We start from the raw sequence: 12,703 nt of genomic DNA, 5'->3' as shown, positions 1-12,703 counted from the left end.
CAGCTCTACATTTTCAGGCAGTTCCCTCCAGCCTCTCCATTACACCTTAACTAAAAAGGTAATATCTATATAATGCATAAGAATGACCTCCAGGTTAACCTCTCAATTCTGTTTGGAATCCTTCAGCCATTGACTCTTCATTTTGTCTCATTTCTCTCTTCCCTCTTTCGGTCTAGAAGGTTTTCTCAATCCCTTGATGCTGAGTCCCAGCTCATTCTAGGATTTCTGTCCCATGTTGCCAGGAAGGTCCACACCCCCTGAGAGTCATGTCCCACATAGAGAGGGGGAGGGCAGTGAGTTTGATTGTCGTGTTGGCTGAGAGAGAGAGAGGCCAGATCTGAGAAACAAAAGAGGTTCCTTGGGGGTGGCTTTTAAGCCTAATTTTAAGTAGGCTTAGCCTATCCTTTGTGGAGTCAAGTTTCATATGAACAAACCCCAAGATTGAGGGCTTGACCTATTGCTTTGGTTGTCCCCACTTTGCTTGTGAGAATATGAGGAATTCTCCACTTGGAAAGTTGAATTTTCCCCCTTTCTCGCCATTGCTCCAAAGGGACTTTGCAAATACTTTTTTATTCATGGTTCAGATCACTCTGCGATTCATGAAGGCATCACTCTGGACAAACCTACAAAATCTCATGCCCTATTCAAGGTTCCATGTACTTATGGTGTTCAATTACTCTGTCCACATAAGTTATATTAGGAAATGCACTAGTCAAAATATAAATTTTGTACCAAAAAAACATTTTTTGCTTTGTTCTCACATATAAGTTAAAGTTTTAAAATATGAATTACCATCTTTTTTCAACACCCTGCAATATTCACATTCCTTTGTTCTTTCTCATGCAAAACGTTTTAAAATTTGTACATTTAGTCACTATCACTGTACACTCTAGGCATTCCTAGTATACTATCTCAGTATTTTTCATCTGTTTTTCCTTCTGGTTTCATACGTGCCCCCAGCTGTCCTCCTTCTATCTTTCTCACATTCAACTTCATTCAGTATTCTAAGATTATTGTATTACAGTTAGATAGTATTGTGCTATCCATTTATGAATTTTTACAATCAGTCTTGTTGCACAATCTGTATCCCTTCAGCTCCAATTATGTAGGGAAACTTCTTTTATACCTATCTACTTACTGATATTGTTCAGATACATACCATAACAATTCATAAGTGCACTGTAAATTTCAAAAAGAAGTGTGATACATAAACCAGATAACATGTGCATATGCTAATTTTTACCCCAACTGTGAGTTATTGCTATAAATAAACACCTTTCCCTCTCATACAGTTTTGTGTGGAACAGCCACCTAAAGATGATGGCCTGACACTACTGGAAAATTCTCCTTCATTATTGGAATTTACTTTATTTGAGAATGACTAAGTTATATCTCTATTTTTCATTGCCATTATAAAGCACAAGAACAAATGCAGCACACAGGGTTGCACAAAGTCAGCTGGACTACCATGCAGACACAATGACTTCCTGATTCTGTCTGACAGTTGCTATACAAATTTCTGCTATAAATCTCTCCTTATGGTTTTTTATAACAACAGCAGCCAAGAAATATAGCCATGCAAGTTTCCATCATAATAAATCCTGTTAATTGAGAAAAATTTTCCATTTGTTCCAAGCGAATGAAGATGTGGCTACCTTAAGTATGTGTGCATGATGCATGACCATCTATTCCAGGCAACCAGGCAAAGTGGTTGCTCATATCTGGCCTTTGGAATCATATTTATATATCTAGGATAAAAAATTTAGAATTATATTTCCTAAGGATCATATTTCATTTTGTTAGAAGTGGAAAATAGCATGGAAAATTCTCATATTAGCGTTTATATTTCCCCCTTATATTCTATAATTATTTTTCTCTTACAATATGAGGTTTATGATCTAGCCAAGTCTTTAACTCCTTTTTTGGCCCAAATACAACTATTCTTTGTTACTGTAGTTATTTTTGTCACATGCTTCCTTGATTTGTGTTTTGAAAGTGCGTAGCCTATTGTTGGGGTTCAGTAAATCCATGGATGAGAACTATCACTACCATGTATCTAAACCAAATGCAAGGCCTTCTTACTTGTAACAGTGTACATTGTGTGATCATTGTCTAAATAGACATGGTTAGCCAGGGAGAAACAGAATGTCTGTTCTCTTAGAAATGACTTATTACTACTTTAAGGGATTTTCATTTTCACTTTTAAAACTGATGGGCTTGGTCACAGTTTTCAGCTCTACCACTTATTGGCTTTCTGGTCTTGGGCATGTTATTTAGCTTTGAACCTCTATTTCCTAAATTGTAAAAGGGGGACACTTTTCATTTGCAGGGCTACTTTGATACATAACCACAGTAGATTAAGAACATTAGCTCTAGATTCAGACCGACTGTAGTTAAATCCTGGGTCTTCCAGTTATTATCAGAGTGGCCTTGGACAAATTAGCCTCTCTGAGCTTCAATGTTCCCTTCTGTAAAATAGGATTTAGTGGTAGAACCTGTTTCACACCTTTGTGAGGATTAAATGAGATAATGTGCATAAATCATTTATTAGTATGGTTCCAAAGATACAGAAAGCTGCTAATGGCTATTATCATCAATGCTATTAATTTTATTCTAATACATAAAGAGACTGGCATTATATTATTAGTGATAATAGAATACTAAAATTGTGTGCTTTTTATTTAGTCGACTATTCATTTGCAAGGAAGTTATTTGTGGAGCTTCTTCCCATAAGTACTGTAAGGGTTTTATTAAAAAGGTAGTATCACTGGGCGGACCATGGTGGCTCAGTTGCAAAGTTCTTGCCTGCCATGCTGGAGACCCGGGTTCAATTCCCCGTGCCTGCCCATGTAAAAAAAAATATATTATATATATATATATTAAAAAGGTTATGTCGTTGAGGAAGCTTCATTTGTGGCATGCCAATTCCCCTATATATTCCCAGGCTTTACAAAGTAAAAATGGAGGGTTCATTGTTCATTTGTTGTGGTTATAGAATTTATTTGCATAAATATTTGTCTTTAAAAAATTTTTCTTTGCAAGTCAGAAAAATTTATGTTCAGTTTATTTATTTTATTTTTTTAGAGAAGTCATAGGTTTTAATTTATTTTAAATTGTGCGGAATGTCCACATCACACTTAATTAATACAAGGTAATTACTAAGGTCAACTTATATGTTTCATTAAGGAATAGTTAGTACATGCCTTTTAAGCAAGAAAAATTTCAAAACCACTTTTCTTAAAAATGAGTATGTCTTGTAAGCCTTTTGGTAGTTAATAATGAAATGTATCTGATTCAGATACTAGAAAACTAGACTGAACTGGTCCATAACAAACACAACACATAGAAGGGTAATTCTCAACTTCAGTTGTACATAGGAATCACCTAGGAAGCTATAAAAAATATTAATGCCCGTGTCTCTGCCCAAAGATACCAACTTGATTGGCCTAGAAACCTTTTCTGGTCAAGAGTATGCTTAGTCTGGTTTTACCACACCAGCCGCATGGGGTGAATTCATCCAGAAGAAACTATCTAAGGAGGCTGAAACTTTTAGGAAACCAAATCCAAAGAAAGAACATGCTCAGTGGAAACTAAGTCTTGAAACTTTTTCTTTGATAGTGTGAATGACACCTCTTAACATTACTGCTCAGTAAAGATCCTTGCTCCTGATGTTCTCAGTTGCTACTCTTCCTCAGGGGGAGGTGAGAGAAGTCCTGGTCTTCTCCATTCAAACCCACCCTATCTCCCAAGCAAGCTATTACCTCAGAATTCTTGACTTTTGATTCTTACTAGTATGGAAGGGCTTTCTTAGCATCACCAAGCAGGAGCACCGGTTTGGAAATGCAACCAGCATAAAAATGTAGCAGTCAATATTGAAGTTATTTGATATTTTCTAGAATCAGTTATTTCAAATGTTTTTGAATGAAGCCATGGAAGAAAATGCAGGGTTTTTTTTATATGTGTACTAGACCAGTACACATATACCTAGATTCATTGTTGATAAGGAAATCTTTAGAGACAAATTTAGCTGTGCAAAAGGAAATATACTGATACTAGATTAAAATTAATAATTCATGATCATGCTGTGAATAGAAGAATGAACACATGCAATATTTCATGATGTAGTTATTCAACATCTATGAGGGCAGATAGTATATTCTTTGTTTTTGGTAGAATATTTTTTAACAGCTTCATTGAAATACAATTCACATATTATATGACTCACGTTTTCATTTCTCTTGAGTTTATACATAGGAGTGGAATTGTTGGGTTGTATGGTAAATGTGTGTTTAACTTTTAAAGAAGCTACCAAGCTTTTTTCCTTAATAACTGTACCATTTAGCATTTTCACCAGCAATATGTTAGGGTTCCAATTTCTCCACCTCTTTGCCAATAATTATTGTCTGTCCTTCTGATTATAGCCATTCTAGTGGGTGTGTAGTAGTATCTCATTGTGGTTTTAATTTGCATTTCCCTAAGAACTAATGCTATTAAACATATTTTCATGTGCTTATTGGCTATTTGTGTTCTTCATTTTTTAAAAATGCAATATTATTAATATATATTCACACAGAATATGTAGAAACCATTCAAAAAATACAATCACTGGTTCATAGTATTATCACATACTTGTGTATACAGCTCCATGATCTAATTTAGAACATTTTCATTACTCCAGAAAAGAAATAAAAATAAAAATAAAGCCCTAATACTCCCATGCTCCTTATCCCCCCGAATTATTAACTATAATGATATAGTCCATAGTGTGCGATAGGTTTACTTTCCATATGCCCCTCTATTATTTGATCCCTATAGTAGTGTTGTATTCTGCTCAAGTTCATGAAATAACTTTTTGTACAGTTAATCACAGCTATTGTCTACCATGAGATTCACTGTACATTCTCATGTTTGAACCTCCAAGTTTCCTTCTAGTAACATATATGACTCTAAACTTCCCCTTTCCACTACTCTCCTCTCACAGACCATTCCCTTTTCTCATTTTTTTAACTGAGTAGAGCATTTTAATCTACTATTTATATTACAGAGTATGTTAGTGACTATTCATTTTTCCTCAGGTACTGTTTCCTCAGTATTTGCTAATGCTTTTTAAGTAGTTGTGATATTTTATTAACTTGGAGAAAATGTCATTTTCTTTTAATAACAATTTCTGTGTTCTCAGATAACACTGCGTAATCGACTGGCATTGCAGAAAACTAAATTATCAGTCTATGTCCAACCCCCATTAGTACTGACCCGTGATCAGTTCACCTTTGAATTTATAGGTAAGTTCTTTGTCTTAGTCTACCATGGTGTAAGTCTTTTTTTTTAATGCATATTTATTTCATGGTTATAGTTCTTGCCTGAATAGTGAGGTTGGAAGCTTCCTGAAATCAGTGTTTGTTGCATTTTACTTATGTTTTTCTTCTACTATCAAGCAGGGACCTTCAATCAATAGTTGTTAAGTTGAATTAACTTTGGGGTATTACAGCTTTCCAAATGCTTTCCTTAACTACTTTGACCTGTAATTATATTTAAATACTATAATTTGGAAAGCTTTCTTTATTGGTATGTTTCTCATGACATATTTAGTGAATCACAAAAGGTTTGAGGAAAGGTATTTGGCTTTTGGAGTCTGGCCCGAGTTTGAATCCTGTCTCCGATGCTCACTAGATGTGTAACCTGCGTAAGCTTCTTTAGTACTTACTTAGTGTCTCAGTTTGTTTGTTTTTTTTAACCAGGAAAAGGAGACAATAATATTTGGAATGTAGGGCTATTTTGAGGATTAAATTAGATAATGAATTGATGTAAGATATCTACAGTAACACTTAAAACAATAGGTACTTCATAAATGGCTATTCTTTGTAAGATTTCTTTGTATAGACTCCTCATCCCCAACAACTTACATCCAAGTTGTCATCAAGTCCTATTAAAATGATCTCTGAATTATCTTTCAAGTCTTTTTATTTCTGACTTTGCTGCCCTCAATTCAGTCGAAGCCCTGTCTCTTATTCATGAAACCAAGAACATCTCTCTCTTTTTTTCACCTCTGTGTAACCATACCTTTGCCGAATACCTGGCAGGTAGTGGGCACACAATAGATTTTCATTGAATGAGTGAATGAGTGGTTGAATAATTGAATGACGTAATCCTGTATTGGATTCTGCTGGTTTTACACTCTATTTTGTTTTGTTTTTTTCACAATACTTCTCAATTTATCTTTTTAAAGCACATTCTGAACAAGTTTTTTTTTTTCCAGTTAAAGATCTTCTGTGGCTCTCTAATGCAGATTAAAGGCCAAATACCATATCATAGAAGGCCATTCACAATCTGCTAAACTGCTGCAACTACATCCATACCCAGTCTTCCCTTTCATTTTCCCCTGTGGCCTTTGTTTTAACCATGATGAAGTACTACTTCACCTGCCCCAAATATACCCGTCTCTGCCTCCCGAAATTGTCTTGCTCCTTTGTGTATAGGTTTCTTTGTTTATGCTGCCTATTCATCTGAGTAAAGAGGAGCAGTGTGGTAGAAGTTATGAGCTCTTTTTCTGGAGCCATTTCCCAGCTCTGATATTAACTATGTAATTTTGGGGAGCCTTCTTAATCTCTCTGTATACAGTTTCCTCATGTGTAAAAAATGAGGGCAGTAATAGTACCTACTTCATAGGATTGCAAGGATTAAATGAGTTATTTCTGGTAAAGGCTTAGGACATACCTGGCACACAGTGAATGTCTAATAAATTTTAATTTTGTTAATAACAATTGGTTAAAATTATGTAATATTTATTTTATATTGTTTATAGCACCAGAGATGACTAGAACTGTAGCATTTTCTGTTTTCCTGAAAGGAAGTTATATGCCATCCGAATTGGAAGGAAATGCAGTTGTTTCATATTCTAGATCAACAGGTAAACATACAGTTGTTTATGAATTTAGAAGCCTGATCACTCTTTTTAAATTATTGGAGTTATAAGTTAAATGCTTAAGTGTTTAAGATGGGGAAACAAATTGCAAATACGGTTAAATAAAAAATGTTCTTTTCTAGTTTTCAATAAAATTTTGTCTAAATTACTTCCGTGTGTTATGAATAATTAGCTTGCTTTTATTCGGCTGATTTCCATATATAATGTATGATTTCATCTTGTCAGTTAACAGCAAATCTGATTTTTTTTTTGTTTACAGTAGAAGAATGGTATCTAGTTAGAATTCATTTATTAGAACTGAAGAAGAAAGGCTAGTTTGAATTAGTGAAACAGTATGTTATGGATTACTTTAAATTTAAGGTAGTATTCAGCATTTTAGACACTGTTTTAATGACTAGATAAAGCTCTTGAGGCTAAGAACCGATAGTTATGCAGATCAATTTGACCTGTATTTTTTTCAAGAAACTCTTTTTAAATTTAAAAAGGCTACCTTTTAGTCCATTTGAGATACAATTGTTGTAAATTTCAATTTAGTTGAGTCCAGTACAGTGGTTCTTTCTTTTTATTCCCTTCTGTATAGTAAATTCTTTATAGTTATAGTAACAGCTTGATAATGAGTTGATTTGTAGAAAATAAGAAATATTAGTCACTGCTTTTTAAAAAACCTTTTTATCATAGTGATAACTAATTAAAGTATTTCAGCAATTTTGTACTTATGTTTTTTTAAAAATATCTATAGTTTTCTTAGTTTGAAAAGTTTAGAAAATGTTCTTATTCGTCTGTTCCCTCTTCATTTATGCTCATTTTATTTATTTGGCAGTGTCTTAAAATAATTTTAATGCTGTTTCCTTTGTCTAAGTGAATTTTCTGTCTTACACATTGCCCACTCTGTATGCTCTAAAGTGATTTTATAACTTTCTTACATGTTTTATAAGTGTATTTTTTCTGCTTTGTAAGCTATTTTACTTTAACTTATTTTAAAAATTAATTTTTCGCCAGAAGTAGCCACTTAACTCTTTGCATGTATTTTCAAAATTCTGTGGTACAGAAGTATTTTTATGTTGAAACAGTTCTGATAAAGCTAATTTCATAATGAAATGCAATATTTTACCCATAAGAGATTAAAATTGAGTTTTTGGTTAAAAATTTCTGAAAAAAATTGAAATTTTTCATGTTCTTTTCACTTTGAGTTGTAAAATAAAGAAATGAGAAATATTTAGCTAAAAATTTTAGATCATTTATCACATTTATCAATTGGGTATTTCATTAATCATGGGCATTATTATATCTTTTACCCTTGTTACACAACGAATACTCAGTTGCACACAGTGCTGATGCCTGAATTTAACTGATTATGCCATTCCTGTTTAAGGAAAAACAGTGATACGTTGAAAATAAATTTAAAATAGAGAAAAAAAGAAATGAAAAATTGCATTAAAAACATTATAAAGTTGTAAAATCACTTTGTGAACTTATGGTTGCAGATACCACTTTTGGGCATTATGCTTTTCTGTAAACAGAATTTAAAAAGTTATGAATTATTACCAAACATGTAGAGTCTAGGCATTAATTGGTTAAGAGGGAATTAGAAATTAAAGTAAAAGTCTGTAAAAGTAAAAGACTAGTAAGCCAAGCCCCCCACCCCCCACCAGAAAAGAGAGACGTTACTCAATATTATTACCCACTGAAATGACAATTTTTTTTTATTAATTAAAAAAAGAATTAACAAAACAATTAGAAATCATTCCAATCTACATGTACAATCAGTAATTCTTAATAACATCACATAGTTGCATATTCATCATTTCTTAGTACATTTGCATCGATTTAGAAAAAGAAATAAAAAGACAACAGAATAAGAATTAAAACAATAATAGAAAGAAAAAAAACAAAAAAAACAAAAACAAAAAACCTATACCTCACATGCAGCTTCATTCAGTGTTTTAACATAATTGCATTACAATTGGGTAGTATTGTGCTGTCCATTTCTGAGTTTTTATATCCAGTCCCGTTGTACAGTCTGTATCCCTTCATCTCCAATTATCCCTTCTCTTTTTTTTTTTTTTTTTAATTAACGGAAAAAATGAAATTAACCCAACATTTAGAGATCATACCATTCTACACATGCAATCATTAATTCTTAACATCATCACATAGATGCATGATCATCATTTCTTAGTACATTTGCATTGGTTTAGAAGAACTAGCAACATAACCGAAAAAGATATAGAATGTTAATATAGAGAAAAAAATACAAGTAATAATAGTAAAATCAAAACAAAACAACACAAAACAAAACAGAAACCTATAGCTCAGATGCAGCTTCATTCAGTGTTTTAACATGATTACTTTACAATTAGGTATTATTGTGCTGTCCATTTTTGAGTTTTTGTATCTAGTCCTGTTGCACAGTCTGTATCCCTTCAGCTTCAATTACCCATTGTCTTACCCTGTTTCTAACTCCTGCTGAACTCTGTTACCAATGACATATTTCAAGTTTATTCTCGAATGTCCGTTCACATCAGTGGGACCATACAGTATTTGTCCTTTAGTTTTTGGCTGGATTCACTCAGCATAATATTCTCTAGGTCCATCCATGTTATTACATGGTTCATAAGTTTATCTTGTCTTAAAGCTGCATAATATTCCATCGTATGTATATACCACAGTTTGTTTAGCCACTCTTCTGTTGATGGAGATTTTGGCTGTTTCCATCTCTTTGCAATTGTAAATAACGCTGCTATAAACATTGGTGTGCAAATGTCCGTTTGTGTCTTTGCCCTTAAGTCCTTTGAGTAGATACCTAGCAATGGTATTGCTGGGTCGTATGGCAGTTCTATATTCAGCTTTTTGAGGAACCGCCAAACCGCCTTCCACAGTGGTTGCACCCTTTGACATTCCCACCAACAGTGGATAAGTGTGCCTCTTTCTCCGCATCCTCTCCAGCACTTGTCATTTTCTGTTTTGTTGATAATGGCCATTCTGGTGGGTGTGAGATGATATCTCATTGTGGTTTTGATTTGCATGAAATGACAATTTTATAAGTAAAAGTTACTGGAAATATTAATATTCTGTAATTTGGCCTGCCACTCAGTTTTTCCCACCTGTTTTTAACTTATTCATTTAACATTCTCAATGTCATTTACATACTGAGTCAAACTTGGTTGCCAGTTGACTGGAGCCTTTATCTTTTCCTAGTTTTTGCCACATTTATACTTGCATAACACACTCTCATGAGAAAGGATTTCTGAGATTGGAAGTACAAATATATTGTTGGATTAAATTTATTCGTGTTACTCTTCAATCATGAATTGACTTAACGTGTTTGATTTGAGTGCCATTTAAATCATATGTGATATCTTAAAATGTTCAATTTATATTTTAAACAAATGTATATTAAATTTGTGTTGTGATTTTACCACAGATAATTTTTTGTCTTGTGTTCTTTCCCCCTTTTCCCACTTTGCTGTACCTGTGCTGCATAGATCGAAATCCTGATGGTAAGTGAAAAGATAATTTGGGAAATAATGAATCTCAGAACTAGAATTTAGTCAATAATTGAATTGGTATTATACTGTGAATGAATGCTGTCTATGGACTGCTGTTTTAAGTATACAATGCCTTTAAGTTGATACAATGCCTTGATCCTATTGTGAAACAGATGGATGTTTCTTCTCCAAAGAGACTTGTCATTATTATTTCAGAATTGTGAGAAAGAATGATGCTAGGACTAAGAACAGAGTGATTTTTAAAAAAAAATCAAAGTTGTCATTGACAACATATTTCTGTAGGCCATTATTTCCCTGTAACCTCCATTATCTTATTTATTTGAAAGTAAGAAAAGGTGTTTGTCACTGAATTCTAAATTTGTTTCCTATATTCCCCAACATATCCACCTCTTTCTCTGATTGAGAATGCCATGTATACTCTGTGGACCTATTTAGAATTGTGGGGAAAGTTCATCAAGAGTCAACTCAAAAGTCTACTAGTCTGGGTCAATGTTAATACCAATTTTGTTTTACCCAAACCCTTTGTTTATGCTCTAATATGTTACCTCTCATAATATGAGTTCCATTAAGTTGTTCGTTAGGTACCCCTAGTAGGTTTTGAGCTCCATGAGGGCAGGGACCCAGTGCTCATCTTTGAATTGTGTAGGGCCCACCTCCCTGTCAGGCTACAAGAGCAGAAACTCTGCAAGCATCTCTTCTTTTGATTTTTTTTTTTCCTTTTAGAAAAGGAAAAACTTAAACATAAACTTAAAATGGTGGTTTACCTTTAGTTATTAGCTATTTTAAGATAAATTTTAGATAACAAAATTAATAAGTAATAATTAAATAAAAATACTTTAAAAATAATAACAGGCGGGCCGCGGTGGCTCAGCGGGCAAAGTGCTTGCCTGCTATGCCGGAGGACCTCGGTTCGATTCCCGGCCCCAGCCCATGTAACAAAAAACAAAAGAAACGGAATACAATAAAAAACAAGAAAATGTTTAAAGATGTTTCCCTTTCTTCCTTCCTTCCTTCCTTCTATCCTTCCTTCCTTCTCTCTGTCTTTCCTTTAAAAAAAAAAAAAAAAAAAAAAAAAATAATAATAATAATAACAATATTTACCCATACAGTTTGGTGCTGTGAACAACCTGAATTGCATAGCATGTATCATTTTGAACTCTGAGAGGTGAAAATGTGTTTTATGAGAAATTATTTTAAGAGAAGTAAGCATTTAATTTAATAATGTAAAGTATACTTGTCAGATAGGAATTTGGGTCATTAAAACCATAGCCTATCATTAATAATATTTATATTTTAATTCTCAAGCTTGCACATAACTGACAAGATTTTGAAGTAACTTTTGTAAAGTCCCGTGTTATTGTTTCAGTTATTTGCTTTAAATTAAAAATAAAAAATTAGCAATAGGCATTGTCAAAAAAAAATTTCTTTGTTATTGTAAATTTAGTTCAAATGATGAAGACAAAAATCACAGTTTATGGAGATTTTAGTATTTCAATGCAAAGCTAAAGCTGGTTTTAATAATCTCATATGATATATTTAAAAGCTATAGGGAGTAGAGTTTAAATATTCAGCCTCACCTAGTAGGTAAGAAAAGAATATGTTGCCACTTAGGTCTTACATATACACAAGGATTCATATTTCAAAGATTTATCCAAATTTTATTGGTTTGATCTGTTCAGGCTATATTACAGATAAGCAGTTCTGCTTTTACATGTGGTAAAAGAGAAGCAAATAAGGTTTTATGTTGTCCCATAAGAGATGGTCTCCATTATTTCTGCATTAAAGTTACATGACATGAGCAGTGTAAAACATGACTGCAGATGAAGCACAGTACGTAGCCAGACATAACAGGAAGGGATCAAGGAAGTTCTGGCTACCAGACATTGCTACTGCTTTGGGGTTCCTTGTTTTCAGTATGAAATTACTCTAGCAGACCCCTGGAAAGAGTTCTAAAGATATTATATAGATGTGTGATATATAGATATAGTTACTCTATATTTATATTTTGTTTAAATATATATTTAAAAAAATATATTGGCTTCCTGCTTGACAGTGATACTGGGTTCTTGGGTGTGCCAGGTGTAATTAGTATTCTCTTCCTGGAAAAATTATTCTGTAGAAACAGTTTTCATGTGCATTTTCTAAGTGTTAAATAAGTTTGTGATTAATTACACCATCGTTGGATAGTTGCACCTTTCCATTTCTTTTTGTAGGCTCAGAAGGGAAGTTTTTGAAGAATAGGTGATTAGGTGAAAAACTGCAGAAAAAGTCA

The 12,703-nt window shown here is 33.3% G+C and overlaps 1 protein-coding gene across 8 annotated transcripts in view; it reads left to right on the top strand.

Moving 5' to 3' along the window:
• The window catches only part of BBS9 (Bardet-Biedl syndrome 9), a 699,527-nt gene that overhangs the window by 324,523 nt on the left and 362,301 nt on the right, over positions 1-12,703 (top strand). For all 8 annotated transcript variants that reach the window (XM_077120094.1, XM_077120102.1, XM_077120084.1 and 5 more), the window contains 3 exons: positions 5,180-5,282; positions 6,803-6,907; positions 10,408-10,422. In XM_077120094.1, the coding sequence (XP_076976209.1) occupies positions 5,180-5,282; positions 6,803-6,907; positions 10,408-10,422 (223 nt within the window). The remainder of the gene's footprint in view (positions 1-5,179; positions 5,283-6,802; positions 6,908-10,407; positions 10,423-12,703) is intronic.

This window comes from Tamandua tetradactyla, chromosome 1 (assembly GCF_023851605.1).
Source record: "Tamandua tetradactyla isolate mTamTet1 chromosome 1, mTamTet1.pri, whole genome shotgun sequence".
NCBI classification, from domain to species: Eukaryota; Metazoa; Chordata; class Mammalia; order Pilosa; family Myrmecophagidae; genus Tamandua; species Tamandua tetradactyla.
Note: the sequence above shows the minus strand (reverse complement) of the source record. Positions and strands in the feature narration are given on the sequence as shown.